The sequence below is a fragment of the Chiloscyllium punctatum genome, chromosome 7 (assembly GCF_047496795.1).
Source record: "Chiloscyllium punctatum isolate Juve2018m chromosome 7, sChiPun1.3, whole genome shotgun sequence".
Classification (NCBI taxonomy): Eukaryota; Metazoa; Chordata; class Chondrichthyes; order Orectolobiformes; family Hemiscylliidae; genus Chiloscyllium; species Chiloscyllium punctatum.
In genome coordinates this window covers 54,220,882-54,242,682 of record NC_092745.1, presented here as the reverse complement: position 1 = coordinate 54,242,682, position 21,801 = coordinate 54,220,882, and the positions used below count along the sequence as shown (strand labels likewise).

The 21,801-nt window shown below is 41.6% G+C and overlaps 1 protein-coding gene across 1 annotated transcript in view; it reads right to left on the bottom strand.

The window, feature by feature from the left end:
• Positions 1–421: 421 nt before the first annotated feature.
• Positions 422–21,801, bottom strand: part of aldh9a1a.1 (aldehyde dehydrogenase 9 family, member A1a, tandem duplicate 1) — a 57,940-nt gene continuing 36,560 nt past the window's right edge. The window contains exons 4-11 of the mRNA XM_072573586.1: positions 17,601–17,735; positions 14,648–14,844; positions 13,046–13,186; positions 10,031–10,219; positions 8,799–8,886; positions 5,701–5,842; positions 831–943; positions 422–723 (exon numbers count right to left, since the gene is read on the bottom strand). Coding sequence (XP_072429687.1) covers positions 629–723; positions 831–943; positions 5,701–5,842; positions 8,799–8,886; positions 10,031–10,219; positions 13,046–13,186; positions 14,648–14,844; positions 17,601–17,735 — 1,100 coding nt within the window. The 3' untranslated portion in view covers positions 422–628. The remainder of the gene's footprint in view (positions 724–830; positions 944–5,700; positions 5,843–8,798; positions 8,887–10,030; positions 10,220–13,045; positions 13,187–14,647; positions 14,845–17,600; positions 17,736–21,801) is intronic.

Here is a 21,801-nt window from a genome sequence, read left to right as displayed (position 1 = left end):
AATCCATGATTTAAAACAAAACTGAATTTGCTAATTATTTTTGTAATTTACCTTTCCACCCATTTGAAAATGGCAAGTCTCCATTTGCCAAGCAACATGTTAATCTTCTGCTTTTACACATCAAAAGTCAGTAAGAACTTTAATACAGATTAGTGGTATCAAAATCCAATTTATTGTATAGCTACATATCCACCTTGGGATTCCCTATTTAAATTTCAGCAGGCAAAATTTAACAGAGGGTTACCTTTCTTTCAAGCAAGAGATGAAGGGGTAGAGGCTACAATGACGTTCAGTAGTTTAGGTCAAAACTTCCATCAATACAAAAGCATTTTTGTTAGAAATTGGTCAAAGCACTCTGCTTCAATCCAACCTGAAGTTACACCAACTCCTGCAAGAATAAGTTACTACTGAAAACACTGAAGCCATTTCTATGATTTTATTAAGAAGCAAGGCAATCAAGTTTAATGAAGGACAGCATAGCAAAAATAATTTTACAGACACTCAATGGTGATAGTGAGCTTTCGGATTACAGAATGGCAATGGACAGTTTTCAGATTCAAATGTCCAATTGCTGTTACAAACTAACCTGAAACAATGGATCGCATTTAGGCATGAACAGTATTGGAGTTTAGAAAGAACATTCTGGATCTCCCATTTCCACATAAACGCTTTTCAGTTGTGTATAATATTCAATCGTCACTGTTCCATTTTCTTTTCCGAACCCTGCAACAGTTGAGATTTCTTTTTTAGTTATCTGCAAGTTTACTTACTCTGGAAATTAATGAGGTTTTTTTTCCTTCCCCACTCCAAATTACAGAATGGATTTGTACCTGACATTTTATATCCTCCAAAAGGTATTTCAATGGGAGAGACATTGTAGTTGTTTATAAAACACGTCCCTGCCTCAAGAGCAGCTGCCATCCGATGAGCTCGAGTCAGATCTCTGGAAATAAAATCATCACATACTTGTTAAATGCCTCCAGCAAATCTATAGTGAACACAAACAAACATCCCCTTCCACCTTCTCCTTAATTCACAGTTGTCCAATAAATGTGGCATTTCTCACAATCGTTCATCACTTGAAGGTAGTCAATTTGGAAAGACCGTATAGTTTTTTTATTTTTCTGATTGCGGACAGAAGTATGTAAATGAACTGTTAAGAACCAAGGATTGTGGAATGGATTGCTGCCCTCCCTCCCTCCCTCCACCAAGAAAAGCAAGCTGCTGACACTTATTGTTAGTGCTGTGGCTTTTAATCAAAAAGTCAGACTTTTAAATTGTGAACCAGTCACACTGTTTCCTGCAAGTATAACAGAAGGACCTGGAGAAGATGCATTGAGTAGCCAAAAGCATCATCTCAGCAACTGATAGACAGGAACTAGTGATCTGCCTTCCCAGTCTTTCCCATCACCCACAAAAATGTTTTCTTGTGTGTGCCAGTCTGCATGGATGTGTAAAGGGAGCTTTATAAAGGGGGTTAGAGTTTTAATTTATAGCATTATTTATTGACAGTTTCTAATTGTTTACCTGTAGCTAAAATCTAATTACAGCATGGAAACATATCCTTCGCTCCAACCAGTCAATAATCCCAGATTAAACTAGTCCCCACCTGCTTGTGCTTGGCTCATATCCCTCCAAACATTTCTTATTCGTGTATTTATCCAAAATGTCTTTTAAAGTGTTGTAACTGTACCTACATCCACCACTTCTTCTGGAAATTCATTCCATACATGAACCACTGTATTAAAAAAAACGTGCCCCTCCTGTCTTTAAAATCTTTCTCCCCTCACCTTAAAAATATGCCTCTAGTCTTGAAATCCTCAACTCTAGAGAAAAGACACCTGCTATTTACGTTCTCTATACCCCTCATGATTTTATAAACCTCTAAGGTCACCCCTCAAATTCCTACACTGTTGTGAGAAAAGTTCCAACATATCCAGCCCATTTTTATCGCTCAAACGCTCAATTCCCCACAACATCCTGGTAAATCTCTTCTGAACCCTCTTCAGCTTAATGAAATACTTCCTATAATGCTTATCAAGTACCGGGACCCAGTCCGAGTTTTTAATCTTACTCTAGGACCAAATACAGTTAAATTAACATACTTTGAAAAAATGTTAACTTTTGTGACAACTCTAGGAATAGCTGGGTTGATTTCCAGCATGTGACCCAGTGAGGTATAAGAAATTGTCTAGACTATCCCTCAAAAGTCCAACCTTGCAGAATATGGGCTTGCATACTGCTAGTTGAAGTCACAATCAGTAGAATTGGTAAATGGTGAACATTGCCTCAGCTTTGGATGTAAACTTAAAAGTTTTCATTAGCTAAATATCAGCATTAAGTGCGCACAAGAGTAGGCCACTTGGCCCTTCTAGCCTGCTCTGCCATTCAATAAGATCATGGCTGATCTGAATATTACCTCAACTCCACCTTTACAGACAAGGCCAGATCCCTTCAAAATATTTTCAGGAAGTAGCCCAGACCCTAACTTTGCTAGTTGTTTTAAGCAAGTGTACCGTGGAAATTCCAGGAGGGATGCAGTCACAAAACAAAAGAGAACAGAATTCTGACTAACATATCCTATCCAAAAACCCAACAGATCATCCCATCTTAATGATGCTGTTTCAAATACTTGCAACAATCTCCATAAACACTCCTTGGCATAAAAGGTAAAAATCAAACATGGAGAAATGTCAGAGAGGGAGGAGGATCAGCCAGGACCTACTTCTTTGGGTCTAGTACCTTTTCGGCTGCCTCACTGCTTTCAGTGAATAGCCAGACTGCCAAAAGCCCAACCAAACCAGAGAAAAGCTGGGCTGGGAGAACTGGCCACTCCCCTTTCATTATACAAGTGTTTTTTTTAATTTGAAAGCCTTTTCCCTGAGGGAGTATCTGTCAGTTATAAAGAAATTGGCCCTAAAATCCTTCAAATTTAGACGTTTCAGATTCTGTGTCTTTTACAAACTCTCTGAAACAAAAAAGAACGACAACATAACCTTGTGAAAGGAGCAGCATCATCCCACCATATTCCTGCAAATCCCTGATAATCTATTCCTGCCTTAAAAATATTTAAAGATTCTTGCATCCATTGCCATTTGAGGAAGGGATTGCCCATAACACTTAACCCTCAAAAGGGAAAAACGTTCCCAGATTTGTTTTAAGTGGGCGTCCCTTTACTTTTAAATTGTGGCCTATAAACTAGGACTACAAAGCATTGAAATAAAATAAAGAATTGTGAATGGAGGAAATCTGAAACAAAGAAAAATCAGAAATTGCTGGAGGGCCTCAACAGGTTTGGCAGCATCTCCTGGCGAGAAAATAGAGTTAACATGTGAAGTTTACTGACCTTTCTTCAGAAGTTTCTAGATTATAAATGTTAGGGGCACTCGACTTGAAATGTTAAATGGCAATGGCCTGGTGTTATTGCTCGACCTATTAATCCAGAGACACAGATAATATCCCGAGGATGCAGGTTCAAATCCTGCTGATGGCATGTGGTGGAATTTAGTTTCAGGTTTTAATGAAAGTCAAGCATTTCATGACGGTCAAGAAAACACTGTCGACTCTCAGTAAACCCACCTGATTCACTGATGTCCTGTAGGGAAGGAAACTATCATCCTTACCCAGTCTGGTCTGCATGCAACTCCAGACCCAAATAATGTGGTTGACTCTTAACTGCCCTCTGAACAATTATGGATGGACAATAAATCCTGGCCTAGCCAGTGACGCTCACATCCCATGAATGAACAACAAAAAAAAAAGAATCCTAACCTCTGGGAATTTTCTGCAACTTGCTTTAGCAACATTTAACCATGGCAACAGAGATCAAAAATGTGACCAAAACTGGAGCACATTTTAAACCAGGGCAAATTCAAATCACTACGTCCAAAGATGTGCAGATGAGGTGGATCAGCCATGCTAAATTGCCCGTCATGTCCAGGGATGCACAAGTTAGGTGGATTAGCCATACGTGTTGAGGGACGTGCTGAAGCTTGGGGCAGCTGCCGCCAAGGCGCGGTGGGGAAAGACCACCGTGTAACATCTGCCTGTCTAAGAAGAACAGGGGCCCCCCTGCAGTCATTTGGGCTCTGCTGACACCTCAGCTAAATATGTAATCGTACAGACCTGTATATATGAATGATTACTCTCTCTGTATACCAAGAAATGGAATGTTTACAGATGTATGGCATGAGCAACTGTACAGACCATCAAATTATTTTAGGAATAAAGTATATTTTTGAAATATAAAAAAAAATCTGGGTCTCTGGATTAACAGCCCAGCAATAATAACACTAGGCCATCGGCTCCTTCTAACTTCAGTACTTCATTATCATTCCTTCCTACACGTGTCTTTATGTTTCAGTATGTATAGTGTGCTCTCAACTAATAGGCATTTGTTCACTTTCCCACACATTAACCACTCTCCCTCCTCTTTGGTTTACAGCAGGAACCAAATGTTCACATGTATGCAAATTTATACTGTCCCCACCCCCACACCCGATTCAAACAATTAGACAATAAATAGCTTGCTTTACACAACTGGATCACTCAGGCCATTAAACAGATGGTCCAAATCAGTAAAAGCGATTAATTTACAAACTGGAAGAACTGCGGATGCTGGAAATCAGAAGCTAAACAAAAACATTGCTGGAAAAGCTCAGCAGCCCTGAGTTCGGAGGAAGGGTCACCTCAAGTGTCTTTTTCCAAGGGTGGGAGATTTCAAAAATTTTTTAAAATTGGGAAGAGAAAGATTCACAAAAAGACAGGAGGGGCTTTTTTTTTAAAGAACAACGCAGAGTGGTTCATGTGTGGGGTGAACTTCCAGAGGAAGTAGAGGATGTGGGTACAGTTACAACATTTGAAAGACATTTCGATAAGTGCATGAACAAGAAAAGGTTTGGACAGATAAGGGCCAAAATGCAGGCAACTGGGACTTGTTGAGTTTGGGATTATGGTCAGCATGGACAGGTTGGACTGAAGGGTCTATGTCCATATTATATGACTATGACCTGAAACGTTAACTCCGATTTCTCTCGACAGATGCTGCCAGACCTGCTGAGCTATTCCAGCAGTGTGTGTTTTGGAACCGATTAATGTGACCGATTCTGTTTCAACATTTCAATAGGATGCCATGTTGAGAGCTCAATTATCTGACAAAATGCCACATTTGAGAGCTTTGACACCAGAGACAATCACATGATGGAGGATTTAACTATTCAGTTTAGAAAATAAATATATTGTCATCCAGCAAGCAAAGCTAGACAGAAGACTACATGTAAGTGGTCTTAAAGATTGAAATATCTATAAGTAGAGAACACAGAGGCTTTATTACATCATACCATTGCTGTTTTCCTGAAATTATAGAGACACGAAAAGGTACAACCACCCTCTGAGCACTGGTATCAATGTTCTGGACCATATTCTCCCGAGGATTAATTCTTTTTGTTAGGAAAAAATACATCCATATGAATGCTCAGTGTATAACCAGATATAATATGGGAAAGTTATCCTATTGCAACTCCCTAACGGTCAGGGCTGGTCTCATCAGTAAGCACCATGTAGTGGTAAAGATTGAACATTCTAGCCAGTGTTTCGCTTCTCAACCCAGATCATCATCCTGGTTGACAGCATCTAACTAGGTCCACACAACAGGAAAAACACACCTGTTCTCAGTAAGTATTAAATGAACAACCACTGTACCTGGTGAACACTCCAGCTGCCAAACCAAGGTCGGTGTTATTTGCTCTCTCTATAGCCTCCTCCTCTGTATCGAATGCCAACACTGACATGACAGGCCCAAATATCTCCTCCTTAACACAGGTCATCTCATCGTTGCAATTTCCTGCACACACAGATCATTACTTATTGATGCCATAGATCCCCAACACAAAACAGGAAATGAAGCTTTTAACTCCTCTGCTGCATTTAGCATCTCCACAGTATCAGAGGCAACGTACAATTCAGAGGGGTCAGGCGCTCTCAGGCCTAACACCGATTCATGTAAGGACAGATCTAATGGGGCTTATTCCATGAAATGTTTCTTCCATCTAACTATACTTCTTGACCAGAATGGCCCGAGAGCAGGAACTCATTACCAATGGGTGTGAATCAGTGTACTTCAGCTATACATTTCATGTTACAACACCTCAAAAAATAAAATCACTCAACCAGGCCTGACAGACACTGCAGAAATCAATCCTGCTTCAAGTTAGAACATTTTTACATTTGTTGAAGGAAAATCTAGCGAAAACACTGCATCAGGATTTTTTAAAAAAAAGATAATATTTTTTATAAAGCCTTTGATTTTAAAGAAAATGACGTTCCTAACTAATATATCTGGGTGGCTCAGTGGTTAGCATTGCTGCCTCAGTGCCAGGGACCCAGTTTGATTCCACCCACTGCATGGTTTTTCTAGTTTTCTCCCACAGACCAAAGGTGTGCAGGATAAGGTGAACTGGCCATTCTAAATTGCCCAAAAAGTGTCCAATGATGTGTAGGTTAGGTGGAATAGCCATGAAAAATGCAGGGTTATAGTGATATGGTAGGCGATGGGGCTGGGTGGGATGCTCTTTGGAGGGTCAGTGTGGACTTGATGGGCCGAATGGTCTACTTCCACCCTGTAGGAATTCTATGGAAAAGACAGGGATTCTTGCATTTCTATAGCACCTTTCATGACCTCAGGGCACCCTGTGCACTTTAGAGACCATAAAATACTTTCGAAGTATAGTGATGTGACAAAATAGAGTGTCTAGGACCAGAAGGCATAAAGATCAGGAGGCATTTCCTCTCTCAGAAGGTAGTGAATCGGAGGACCTCTCTACCACAAAGAGCTGTCTAGATCATCTGGGAAATACAACAGCTAATTTCAACATGGCAAGATCCCACAATCAGCTAATGACCCGACAATCTTTTTTTAAAAAGCGATCTAGTTAAGGGTTAAACCTTACCCACATGTCAGAGAGAGTGCTCTGTTGCTCTTCCAGATTTGAACCCACAACCTTATGACTCAGAGGTATGTATGTTCCCACATTCATGAGTCACAGCTGACACCTAAAGGACAGCAGATAACGGTGGACCGGAGGGGAGTTGGGTTACATTAAAACGTCCAACCCATAATTGGAGGGCAGCAGCTTGTTTCAAATGATAGCCAAACTGCTCATCAATTATTTCCAGAATTAAGACCTCCAGAGGTAAATTATTCCCCAGACAATATGTGCAACATGAAGGCAGACTCATTAACATTAATAGGGACCCTCACTGAGGCATCCTGCTGGGAAAGGCATTGTTGTCTTAAACTAGCACCAACCTGCAACATCAAATTTCCCTTAGCATAAAAGGCCATCAGACTGACTCGACACACCATCTCTCAGCGAAAGGGAATACTGCAGATGCTGGAGATTAGAATTAAGAGAATGTGGTGCTGGAAAGGCATAGCACGTAAGGCAGCTTCCGAGGAGCAGGAAAATCGATGTTTTGTCAGGAATGAGGCTGGGAGCCTCGGGGATGGACAGATAAGTGGGGGGGGGGGGGGGAAGGAGGGGAGAATGCAATAGGTAGCTGAGCTTGCTAACAATGCCTACAATTCAAACTGTTTCTGAATCACTATACTGTAGTGAGAAATAATTTTGTTATTGCCAAGGTGAGAATATATGTAAAATGCTCATCAATTAATGCGATTAAGAGAACTCATGTAGAAAATCCACATTAGTACAGTCTTTGAAAAGTGGTCAAAAGCAATAAAGAGTTGGGCAATTTATTGCTGTTTCTATTGAATTTAATCAGTTCTCAAGACTTGATGATGGCATTTTTAAAATATATTCTGCCCCAACATGTTGACATCACTGGCTATGCCAGCATTTATAATTCATTCTCAATTGCCTTCAAGGTGGTGATAGCTCACCTCCACGGCAAGGCTGTAGTCCATGTATAAGTATTGTAAGGAATGGGGTTCCAGGATTTTGTAAAAGAAAGCTACACAGTTCCACGTCAGGATGGTGTGGGGCTTGGACATAAACCAGAATGTATTGTTGTCCCAATGGATTTCCAACCCTTTGTGGCAGAGGTCATGGGCTTGGAAGGTGCAATCAAATGAACCTGGATGAGTTCATTTTGTGTATGTGCATGCTCTGAGGGAATGAAGGTTTACGGTAGTTAATGGCATGTTAGCTGCGAGGGCTGTTCAAGGGTTGTTGGAGCTGCACTCATCCAGAGAGTTGCAGAGTACTCCATCACACTACTGACCTGTGCATTGTAGATAGTGGGCAAGGTTTGGGGAGTCAGGTGGTGGGTTACTTGCTGTAGGAGTCCTAGCCTCTGACCTGCTCTTGTTGCCACAGTATTAATATGGATTGTCCAGTTCAGTTTCTGGTCAATGGTAAACCCCCTCCCACAGGATGGTGATATGGGAAAAAAAAAGTCATGGCTTATCCTGATATACATGGTAGGTAGTGCAGCATGAATAAGATTTCAGGAGTTGGTGTGTTCAACACTAAATTTACCAGAAAGTTAGAGACAACAGCCTGCTGATGGAAGTGGCTTTTTGAAGTGAGATGTATAGATTGTTAGAGAACATCAATTGCAACTTTATATATTCTAAATACATCCTCAGATAAATAATTGTTTCACTTAAGTTTAGCAGGTGAAGAATTGCATATTACGTATTTATAGCGCCTTGATGATTGTTAAGGCTGTGAAAATATCACTTTATACCAACTGAAATCAAATATTTTAGAAGAACTTGTCTTCTAGCAAGCTTGACTCAAATTTGACATCTTATTTGTAAGATTGAACAACAATACCTAGAATACATGGTTTCATGAAATATCCATCTTTCAATTTCGGATCATTAGGAACAAAACGATCTCCACCACAAAGCACAGTTGCACCCTGCAAACAAGGAACATAGTCACATCAGTCTCATGTCAGCCAACGCTATTGAAATGCATCAGTAACAATGTGTACTTGTACAGCAGTGCTCACACGGAGTGTCTTTGCACAGATGTGGAAAGCAATACACTGCTCACTGGACATTGGAAGGAATTACAAAAGGAGAAATGGGGCAGAATTGCTCAGACAGCCAGTGCAGTCTTAATGGACCAAACAACCTCCTTTTGTCCTGGAGACGTTCTGTGATCTTTTGACTGCGTCCTTGATTTCTCCAATCTAAAAAAGACAGGCTTTAAGGATGGCAGTGTGAGAGAAGGCAGAGTGCGAGTTGTGGAGGATCATAATTTGAGAAAGAACATTTGCCAGAAAGGGGGAGTGTGTACAGGGAGGGTGTTTGATGAACAGAGGATGTGTACAGCAATGCAACGTGGAGGGGATATCTTAAAGATGGCTTAGGGAAACACCATGCAGAAATTCGAGAGGAGGTAACAGATATGTCAGAACAGCTCAAAACAGATAGGAAAATGAAAATGTTGACTATGACGCATTAAATGAGTTGAAGCTCAAAGCTGAAAATAACTAACAAGAGGCAATGGAAAAAAACTAAGCACCGACATCAACAAAATGATTAGGGCTTTGACATCCGATGGGGGGAACCCGAAACTCTCAGGCAACAATGCAGGTGCTGGAGAAAGTAATTTCCACGTGGAATAGGTGTGGTGGAAGCAGAAACACGGTGAAGCAAGTTCCCCTCCTAGCCACCCACCATCTTTACTTGGAAATGTCAGTGTCAATGGATCAAAATCCTGGAACTCACTCCCTAATGTCATAGTGGGTCTACCAACACCAAATAGTGCAATAGTTCCAGAAGGTACCCACCACCACCACCACCTTCTTAAGGGAAACTAAGCCAGCATTTTTGCCGATATTAATCTGACACACCATCACTTAGATTTATTATTTTAATTTATAATGTGCTGAGGAGCTATACGAATCTCCAATGCAGCAGACAAACTAAAACCATGTAAGGCCACCCAGTCTGCAAACGAGTTTTCACTGCTTCAGACCACACCATAAATTCACGTGACAAACAATGTTTAGATAAAATAATTAGTATAGCAAATTTAGACCAACCAAAACTAACCTGTTCCTCGGCTTGCTTCACATAAGACAACACTCGGTCCAAGTGTGGGCGACTGATGAGCCCTCCCATTTGAGTATCTTCGAATAGTGGATCTCCTACTTTTATTGCTTTTGTCTTTGCCACCACTTTTTCCACAAATTTTGACATTACGTCTTTCTGTACAAACACCCTGGTACCATTACTGCACACCTGAAATGAAAATATGAAAAAAGGTGTATTACCACATACGTTTACCTCAAATAATTATATCACATGCAATAGACAATGAACATGATGTGTCAGCTCTGGTTTAATGGTAGGATTCTTGTCTAAGGCAAAACAATCAAGTTGTAACCTCAGAGCAGGAACTGAGCTCATTCAAAGTTCAACCTGCTTCTCAGTTGTAAATTCAGAGGGAAAGTGAGGAAATAAATAAGGAGGAACAAAGAGAATAAGAGAAGCGACTAAAGCAATAGATTTTCTACATGTATATGAGAAGGTTATAAAGGAGGAGAACCAATTAGGAACCAAAATAGGAGTAATGCATAGGTGAAGACAACACTAAACGAATATTCAGGATCTATCTTTGCCAAGGAAGATGCAGCCAAAGTCATTGTGACAGCTGACTCAGCTTTTCTTTCATTCACTCACAGAATGTCACAGCATCACTGGCTAGGTCAGCATTTATTGCCCATCTCTAATTGCCCAGAGGGCAGTTAAGAATCAATCATACTGCTGTAATGTCTGGAGTCACGCGTAGGCCAAACCAGGTAAGGATGACATTTCCTTCCCTAAAGAACATTAGTGAGCCAAATGGGTTTTCCTGACAATCGGCAATGGTTTCGTGGTTGCCATTAGACCCTCAATTCCAGATCCTTTTATCAAATTCAAATTCCACAACCTGCCATGGCAGAATTTGAACCCAGGTCACCAGAATATTAGCCAAGTTTCTGGATTAATACTCTAGTGATAATACCACTAGGCCATTGTCTCCCCATTGCTGACATACTGCTTGGAGTAAAAATTGATAGTCTTTGGCTAGGGTGATTGTGCTTAAAGTTGGCAACCCACATGGGTTGAGATGGATTTAAGAACACCAAGGAATGCAAGGGATGAAATTTCAGAGACACTGGTGGCAATCTTTCAACCCTACTCGAATACAGACACTGGGAGGGGGTGCAGCTTGCAATTGAGAACTTTCAGATGTTACATTCTTCTTCAAAGAGGGTGCAGGGAAAACTTCAGCTGTTACAGGGCAGTCAGGTTCACTTCCGTGGTGGGAAAACATTCAGAGCAGAAAATCTGGGACAAAATTCAACACACTTGGACCAATGTGAATTAATTAAGGAAAGGCAGCATGGGCTTGCTAACCCAACTTGATTGGGCTTTCTGATGAGGAGCTGAGGGGGCTGATTTGGGGTACTGCAGTTCATGTGAAGGACATGGACTTCCAAACTGCGTTAGAAGACAATAAAACAAAAAAAAATTACTAAACAGACTAGTCTCTTCGATTAAGAAGGGCAGTGATAATGTGGATATAAACCTTGGCTGAGTGACAGGAAACAGAAACAGGGAATCAATGTTTGACAGATTACAACAACATACAGCATGGGGCTTCCAGGAGTCAGTCCTAGGATAATTGCTTTTTCTGGATCCATGCTGTTGGTCTAGACTGTAGTGTGGAGAACACAATATCAAAGTTTGAAAAACCTGTAAAATATTGTCAACTATAACAAGGTTAGTAACCTACATCAAGAGAATACAGACAGGGTGGTGGTATGTGTAGATATATAGAGTTATAGAGTCACAGAGCTGTACAACATGGAAACAAATCCTTAAGTCCAACTCATCCATGCCAACCAGATATCCTAAATTACTCTAGTTCTATTTGCCAGCATATGGTCCATTTCCCTCTAAACCCTTCCTAGTCATGAACCCATCCAGATGCCTTTTAAATGTTGTTATGGTACCAACCTCCATTTCCTCTGGCACCTCATTCCATACACTCACCACCCTCTGCTTGAAAAAGTTGCCCCTTAGGTCCCTTTTAAATCTTTCCTTTCTCACCTTAAACCTATGCCCTCTAATTGTGGACTCCTCCACCCTGGGAAAAAGCTATTTACCCTATCCACACCCCTCATGATTTTATAAATCTCTATAAAGGTCACCCCTCCACCTCTGACCCTCCAGGAAAAAACAGCCCCGGCCTATTCAGCCTCTCCCTGAAGCTGAAATCCTCCAACCCTGGCAACATCCTTATATATCTTTTCTGACCTTTTTCAAGTTTCACAACAGCTTTCCTACAGCAGGGAGACAGAATTGCACACAGTATTACAGAAGCTTTAATCAGAGAATTGTGAAGTGACTCATTTTAGTAGGAAGAATGAGAAAAGGCCAGTGGTGAAGGTCTGACAATTATAGAATCATAGGTTCCCTACAGTGTGGAAACAGGCCATTTGGCCTCATTGGGTCCACACCCACCCTCTGTACAGCATCCCATGAAGGGACTTTCAGTGGGTGAGGCACACGACTTGGCAATTTGAGTGGGGAAGGATGAGGGTCACAGGGCACAAAGTGCAAATAAATAAATGGAGACACGCCCAAAAGGACGGAGGTGGATCTTTTGAACAACATGGTACTCAGCCACATCTGTGGCCACTTCTGATCTGCTTCTGGAGGGGTGGCAGGTCCAAATCCATTCCACACCCACATCACTGATGTCAAAACAGAGTCTGATGGGGCATTTTCTACAGTGGTCCCAACTCCGACTACCCAACGCAAAGACAAACATCCAGGCCTTAAAATGTGCGATGTAGTGCTTGGTGCTCGGTCAATCAAAACAAAGCTGTTTGCTGACAAAAGGACAGAATGTTCTGGAAACACTGAAATCAAACGGTAAATTGTTTTACGCAGAACTGAACTAAGAAACTAACTGAGGGTTTGTTGGTCACCATGTCGACAGTGCAGGAAACTGAAGTGGCTTAAAAACAATAACTGGTTGCTTATATGCAAATCACAGTGGTTTTGTTTCCATACCTCTCCCTGACTGAGGAAGTTCGCCAGCATTGCACCTCTCACTGCATTCTCCAAATCGCAATCAGAGAAAATGACAAGTGGAGATTTCCCTCCAAGTTCAAGAGTAACATGTTTGACGTTTTTTGCTGCAGTTTCCATGATCTGGAGAGGAAGAGCACAGACAGAACATTTGTTCAATCCCATGCATATTTGGGATCTGGAGCCTCCAGAAAATTCCAAGACAAAACACCTATTAATACATTTCCCAGAGAATAATTCCACTGCTGTTACTTTTGGACTTGATAAGCAGAGAGAATCTATACTTAAGAGTCATAGAGATGTACAGTACAGAAACAGACCCTTCGGTCCAACTCATTCATACCAACTAGACATCCTAACCCAATCTAGTCCCATTTACCAGCACTTAGCCCATATCCCTCTAAACCCTTCCTATTCATATACTTATCCACCACTTCCTCTGACAGCTCATTCTATAGACCCACCACCCTCTGCCTGAAAATGTTTCCCATTAAGTCATTTTAAGTCTTTCCCCTCTCACTTTAAACCTATGCCCTCTAGTTGGGGACTCCCCCACCCCAGGGAAAAGACCTTGTCTATTTACTCTAACAATGTCCTACATGATTTTATAATTAAATGCTGCACACAATCTCTCTGAGGTACGTTTCACAATACCAACACGCAACAAGCTGCTGATTGATGAGATGAGCACAACAGCTATAAAGCTCAAAGTCAAAACCCTCAGACAAAAACAAAGGGGTCAAAGGTGAAGACTTGAAAATCATGGCATTTCCTATTTGGAGAGGGGGTAGAAAACATGATAAATTTCCTTCTTAACACAAAGACTTTCTCTCCTCCCTTTTGGCTCCTAACGCCCAGAAATAAAAGCAAGACACATGGTGCAAACCCTCCAAAAGGGAAAGTGACCAGACCATATGGGGAGAAAAAAACCAGATCATGCAACCTCTTTCAGCTTATTCCAAAAGGATGACAGCCTACTTTGAGTCACTCCCTGCCTTTGTCGCTGGCTCCTACCCACGGAATCTCCATCCTAGAACCAGTGTCCTGCCACCCAATGATTGCCGCTTAGCCATGGGATCCAGCAATGAACCTAGGTCTCAGGTGAGGGGTGTTTGTACATGCTGCAACCACCACCTCCGAGGGCGGGAGTGATGCCAGTCTCCGATTGGGGGGGGCTGCTTCAGGTGGGCAGTCCTCCCCCCAATCAGGGGTCTCCATAAATGGTGAGGTGGTGTCCAGCCCCATTCCTGAAGTTAACCTGACCCCTCCTTCCCAAACTATATTGGCCCTGCTCTGAAATGGATCACTCAGACCTGCATCACAAGCAACCAATCTCCCAAACAAGGACTGAGTTGAGCTCGGAACGTGTGACAGAACTAGAGCCGTTTGCCAATGACTTTCTTCATTTTACCCCAAGGTACTCTAGATACACGGTTGTAGAGAGGTATCCAACTGACATCTCCTGCTCCATCCCTAATGGCCAAAGCTCAATCCTGAGAGGTTTGGTTAAATGAAGGGCAGCTCTGTAGGTTCAACAAAACATTTCCATACTATTTTCCCTTGTCGCCCCAACCATGCAGTTACCTTGATTCCAGTAGGCACGCTACCAGTGAAAGAAACCTTTGCCACACCTCTGTGTTTACATAAGAAATTTCCAGTCTCCACAGCCCCTTGAAGCACATTGAACAAGCCTTTCGGGGCCCCAGCTTGTGTGTAGATCTCTGCAAGCATCACGGCAGTCAGAGGGGTCAAAGGTGAAGGCTTGAAAATCATGGCATTTCCTGTTTGGAGAGGGGGTAGAAAACATAATATTTTAAGATAATTTTCCTTCTTAACACAAAGACTTTCTCTCCTCCCTCTTGGCTCCTAACGCCCAGAGATAAAAGCAAGACACATGGTGCTAAACATGGTGAAAAATACTCACTTGTCAGCATCAGCTGGGATGCTTAATCAGGCTTGGGCCAGAGGATACAGTCATCTGCTACAGTGTGATCCTAATAGGTTGGTTATTGCAAAGGGAATGCAACTAAATTTATATCACAAAAATATACCAACAGCTTCCTCAGAAGATAAATCCTGTCCTGGAGACACACCATTCCGAACCATCACACTACAGATGTTAGTGAACACTGACGTACACATTTTAACCCATCTAACTCCTTGACCAGATAATAATTAAACTCCGCTTGGCCAGAGATTATCAAGATAACATATCGTAATTTAATTTTACGTTAAACACTTGCGGTGAAAAGAGATGTTAAAATATTCTGAAAAATATTTTAAAATGTGAAAATTAGCTTTAAAAAGACTGTTAGCTAATCACTTTGTGCTGGTCAAAATCAAACATGCAATAAATGGTGCAAACTTAAAAAAATTGTCTCAGTTCAGCTTTTATTGTGGAATCATGCTGAGAAGGGGAAATATTGTTTTAAAATGATGGATATATTTTATACACTAACAATATATGTTGTGACAAGCTTGGGCAAACAAATTTGGGCTGAATTTTGAAAGATGTAGGAGGTCTTTTTCTTTTATAGGCCCTACTTTTGTTTTGCTCAAATTTTATTAGTCACATTTCCATTAAAAGCCCAGTTACAGAAAAGTGAACAGCATGCAACTTTTTAATGTACAATTGAACAGTGATTAAGGAATCCTCACCAGTTGAGATGACTGGCAACCCTGGGTGATTGTAACATCAAGCTTTTCAGACTAATTCACACATTCCCTAAAACTGCGGCCAGTTCCTGAAGGGTAATGATGGTCAATACCAAAGGTTCTTGCTCCACTCCCCCACCATGCACTAGGCCCCGGCAAAGTTCAGCCCGACGGGTTACAGAGCAAGAATAACACATGCATCCACATAAAGAAAGTGTTTCCTTCTTTGTACCACAAACATCACTGTGAAAGCTCCACTAGCAGGCAGCACAGTGACTAGTGGTTAGCACGGCTGGCTCACAGTAACAGGGTTCGATTCCAGCCTCAGGCGACTATCTGTGTGGATTTCCTCTGGGTGCTCGGGTTTCCTCCCACATGTGCAGGTTAGGTGGATTGGCCATGCTAAAATATCCATAGTGACCAGGCTAGATGGATTAGCCATAGGAAATGCAGGGTTACTGAGATAGGGTAGGGGATGTGTCTTGATAGCATGGATGTTTCTTTTGGAGAGTCAGTATGGAATCGATGGTGGGAAGGCTTGCTTCCACACTATTGGGATTCTATGACTCTATTCTATGACAGCAGACTTTTTTAAAAATTCACATATCATTCTTTACATGCATGTATTCAATTAATTCACACTGTGCTTTGCTTGAGCAGAACTAAAAAAAGTTGAGTGCAGGATGCTGGAAAAGCACAGCAGGTCAGGCAGCACCAGAGGAGCAGGAGCAGAAGGGCTTATGCCCGAAACGTCGATTCTCCCGCTCCTCTGTTGCTGTCTGACCTGCTGTCCTTTTCCAGCATCACACCCTTATCTCTGATGTCTAGCATCTACAGTCCTCACTTTCTCCCAGAACTGAAAAAAAAACAGTTTATCTGCAGTATAGTGCTTGAAGCTACCTAGAGCAAAGCCTAGAGGGATAGTAGTGGCAGGCACAACCTTAGGCTGTAGAAATTGCGCCAAATATTACATCACGTACTGATGTGTGCTGTACACAATCTTAAACAAGGTTTGCACCAAAACCCACTTTATATCCAACGTGAAGAACTTCTTAAATAGGATAGATTTGCGGAAACAAACAAAATAAAAATTGGCTAAAAGCATTCTGCCTGTGGCAATCGAACAATTGTCTTGATCATCTGCCAACCAAAAAATAAGTTATTTCTGAAAACAGCTGGAATTTAACTTAAATGCTGTTAACTGCTTGACTAGTTTTCCATAATCAGCACCAAAGCTATTTCAAGCTGACCAAAACTACCAGGGAGTAAGCAATCATATAAATTTACAAGAAAAGGAAAACACGGTAGGAAAGATTTTTAAAAATAAATCCCAGATTCAATGTGTTTGCAGCATCATGTCTAGACATCACTGACATACACATCCATACCACACAGCAGAATGAGATCGCTTTCGTAAAGGCAAAAATCCCAATGGCAAAAGTTTTGGAAAATTCCTCTCCAACATTCTGAAGGGATCAAGAACTTGGTGTAATTTAACCTTATATAAAATAATTAAAAATTGGGACATACACACGTAGTGAAGCTAATCCTGAAAAATACTCTTTCAAATGTAAAAATGAACTTAGAAAGATTGGTGGTTAATCACTTAATGAAAGTATAGTCAAAACTCAAATATGCTTCTGAAATAAATGGTGCAAACTTAAACAATGGTCTCAGTTGAATCTTTTTTGTGGTGTCATGAGTAGAATGGAAACATTGCTTTTGAAAGTAGTATGTATTTTAGACACTCTCCATTATATCTTGTGACAAGCTTGGGCTAACAGGAAAATACAAAGACCTTTAAGCTGATCGAAAAGGATTTCTTTATATAAAAAGAAAATATATTTTTTGCCACACGATGAAAGCACTGTACAATTCTCACCACAAGCCAGAGCTGGAGCTGACTTCCAGCAGGCTATCTGGAATGGGTAGTTCCAAGCCCCAATTCCCACACACACACCAAGGGGCTCTCTCCTTGTGTAAGCAAATGATCCTCCAGACAGCTGAATGTGTTGGCCTGTGCACAGAGACAAAGGAAAGAGATTTAGTGCGAGTTTCAGGATACATACAATTGATCTACAGAAACCGTCACTTAGTGGTTAGCACTGCTGCCTCACAGCACCAGGGACCCAAGTTCAATTCCAGCCTTGAGCAGATGTCTGTGTGGAGTTTGCACATTCTCCCAGTGTCTGCGTGAGTTTCCTCCAGGTGCTCCAGTTTCCTCCCACAGTCCAAAGATGTGTCAGTCAGGTGAATTGGCCATGCTAAACTGCCCAGTGTTAGGTGCATTAGTCAGAGGGAAATGGATCTGGGTGGGTTACTCTTCGGAGGGTCGGTGTGGACTTGTTGGGCTGAAGGGCCTGTTTACACACTGTAGGGAATCTAATCTAATCAAACAAACAGCAGAGACTGAGGGAATGATGTGTCAGGGCCATTCAGGTCAGGATATCCCTAGCAACACAATCCAGTCAGTCCATCAGATGCTGGATCAGCTTCCTCAGTGTAAGAATGACGTCAGTAAAGATCAATAAATGCATGCACAGTTCTGCCAACAAACTAAACAGACCTTCATCCATGGAGTCAAGCACTAATCCATTGTCAACTAGGTAAGATGGTCCTGACAATGTTGCTTACTGGTATTTTAACGTCATTTTAGGGTTCCTTGATTTTAATTCCCATCTTATTTATTTACTGAACATCTTGACATTTGCATTACAAAGAGAGAAAAAAATGCTCAAGTCCTACGCTGTACAGCTGCTAATCTTGCAAACATAAAGGTTCATAGTCCTATTATTACTATTCCAACGAAAAGGCTACATGTTTGACACAAAATCGAATTCTAATACTCTCCCAGGATAAGACCGACGTGTTCAGCATTTCCACATATTTTTAGATTTGACAATATTTGTGCAACAAGGAATAAACAGATGGTGGAATACGGTGTAACAAAAGTGTGAACTCTCCAAGAAAATACAAGTTTCTTTTAGTGTGATGAGTCAGAGAGAGATTTATTGCCTCATAGTGCTTTACGATTACTGCTACAATTGGGATGGAAATCAGTTAGCTCAGTTGGGTGGATAGTTGATTTGTAATGCAGAGGGTTGGTGATGTTCAGGTTAAACCACTACTAGTCTTCTCTATCTCTAATGATGCAGTGGGACTACATTCCTCAGGGACTATGGTGATTTTATCCCTCTAGTTCTAAACTCTCCCACATGTGGAGAGGGAGAACAAACACTCTGCATCAGCTGTTTCAAACCCTTCAAGAACATGGTAGGTTTCCACTCATTCTCCTAAAGGTCTCCTCTCATTCTTCTAAACTCCAACAAATACAAGCCAACCTACTCAACCTCCTTTTTGGAAGAAAATCTCTCAAAAACTGGCAAAAGCAAAATGAATGGGCTAAAACGGTGATTCAGTGGTTAGCATGCTGCCTCTCAGCACCAGGGACCTGGGTTCAATTCCAGCTTCAGGCAACTGTCTGTGTAGAATTTGTACATTGTCCCTGTTGGTTTCCTCTGGGTGCCCCACTTTCCTCCCACAGTCCAAAGATGTGTAGGTTAGGGTGACTGGCCAAGCTAAATTGCCTGTAGTGTACAGGACTGTGCAGGCTAGGTAGGTTAGCCATGGGAAATGCAGGGTTACAGGGATAGGGTCGGGGGGTTGGTCTGGGTTAGATGCTCTTCAGAGGCTTGATGTGAACTCTATGGGCTAAATGGCCTGATTCTGGACTGCTTTCAATGCCAGTGTATCTTTCCTTGGATAAAGGGGAACAAAACTGTTCACAATATTCCAGGTGGAACCTGGCAACTGCCTTGTTAAGTTTTTGCAAGACCTCCCTACTTTTATACTCTATCCCATTTGATATGAAGGCTAATGTCCCATTTGCTTTCCTCATCATGCACTGAACTTGATTGCTAACTTTTTGTGACTCATGCACAAGGACCCTAAAATCCCACTGTGCTGCAGATCTCTGCAACTTCTCCTCGTTTAAAATAATATTCAGCTCTTCTAATCTCCCTGTTAAAGTGCATAACCTCCCATTTGCCCCACATTGCATTCCATCTGCCAAACTTTCTCCATTCGCCTAACCTGTAGAAATCCCTCTGTCGATTATGCGTCTTCATCACCTTCCGCCTATTACTGCACTGTCTGCAAATTTATGATAATACAATGACTTCTGTCATCCAAGTTATTTCTTTGTAAAAACATGCAGTCCCAGCATTGATCTCGGTGATACACAACTAGTTCCAGCTATTGAAAGTACCCCTCCTTTTCTAATTGTCTGTTTTCTAATAGACTATCCCTTAAAAATAATACATTGTCAAAGCAGTGGAGCCAAATCTTTTGGTGGTGAAATTAAGAAACATTTCTACACAGAGTGGTGATCCTCATCAAAGGAAGGACATAAACAGACTGGAATCAGTTCAGAGGTTTACTAGACTAATAGCTGGAATAGGCCAGTTGAGAGGCAACTTGATTGAAGCACAAGGTTCTGAGGTGCCTTGACAGGATGAATATGGAAAGGTCATTCCCACCTTTGGGAGAACCTCGGACCGAAGGGGGGTCACTGGTTTAAAATAAGTGATCATCCATTTAAGATAGGAGAGGAACAGCATTTTCATTTTCTCCCCACAGAAGGGAGTGTGTCCTGGGAAGTCTATTCACTAAAAAGGTGGTGGAAGCAAGATCTGAAGATTTCTAAGGCAGATGTACACTGCATGCAATTCTGGCCTCCTTCCTATCAGGAGGATGTGAAACATAATAGGGTTCAGAAAAGATTTACAAGGATGTTGCCAGAGTTGGAGGATTTGAGCTATAGGAAGAGGCTGAACAGGCTGGGGCTGTTTTCCCTGGAGTGTTGGAGGCTGAGGGGTGACCTTATAGAGGTTTACAAAATTATGAGGGGCATGGATAGGGTAAATAGACAAGGTATTTTCCCTGGAGTGGGGAAGTCCAGAACTAGAGGGGTTTAGGGTGAGAGGGGAAAGATATAAAAGGGACCTAAAGGGCACCTTTTTCATACAGAGGCTGGTGTGTGTGTGGAATGAGTTTTACAAAGGAAGTGGTGAAGGGCTGGTACAGTTGCAGCATTTAAAAGGCAACTGGATGGATATATGAATAGGAAGGGTTTAGAGGGATATGGGCCAAGTGCTGACAAATGGGACTAGATTAGGTTGGGATATCTGGTCAGCATGGATGAGTTGAACCAAAGGGTCTGTTTCCTTGCTGGACATCTCTCTGACTGTGACTCTCTGTCGATAAAATACTGCTAAATAAGGAGATGAAGGGTTCTCAGGGTTACACAGGACTGTGAAGTAATCAGATTGGCTACCGCCTTATTGAATGGCAGATCAAGGTGGAGGGGCTGAGTGGGCTACTTGCATTCCCATTTCTTAGGTGCGCAAAAGTTCAGACTTGATGACAGAACAATTGTTAAATACCTTCATCTCTGAAGGTGGGCTGAGGTAAGGTTTCCACCCATTAGTTTATCTGGGAACAATACACATCAAAAATGAATCAATAGGTTTCAAAGATATCTGGCACACAGATATGGAATGGCCCCAAGGAATATGTAACCAAATCAATGCCTCTACTATCTCTGCAGCCTTTTAACACTCTAGGATACACACCATCTGGTTCTGGGAACTTGTTAGCCTTTAGGTCTAATAGCTTTCCCAGCACTATTTCCCCAGCAATGGTGATTGTTTTAAGTCCTTCCTCCTTTTCACTACTTAATTTCAAGTATCCTTGGCAAGTTTTCCAAGTCTCCTCTACTAAAAACAGACTAAACATGCTTCAAAATCTTCACTATTTCTTGTTTACTGATTCCCCAGATTCACTGCATAATGTACTAACACTAGCTTTAGCCATGCTTTTCTCAGTTAACTATCTGCAGAAACGCTTATTAGGATAAAATGACTTTAAGCTCTGAGGACTGTTTTATTTTAAATGTTGTTGATGCTTTGCAAATGTTGGGGATTACCTCAGCTGATGCGGGATAATTTGTCACAGCTGTCAAAACATGGACAGAGTTTTGAAAGCAGGTTGTTCGATGTGGATTGGGTTCCTCAGCAAGGTTG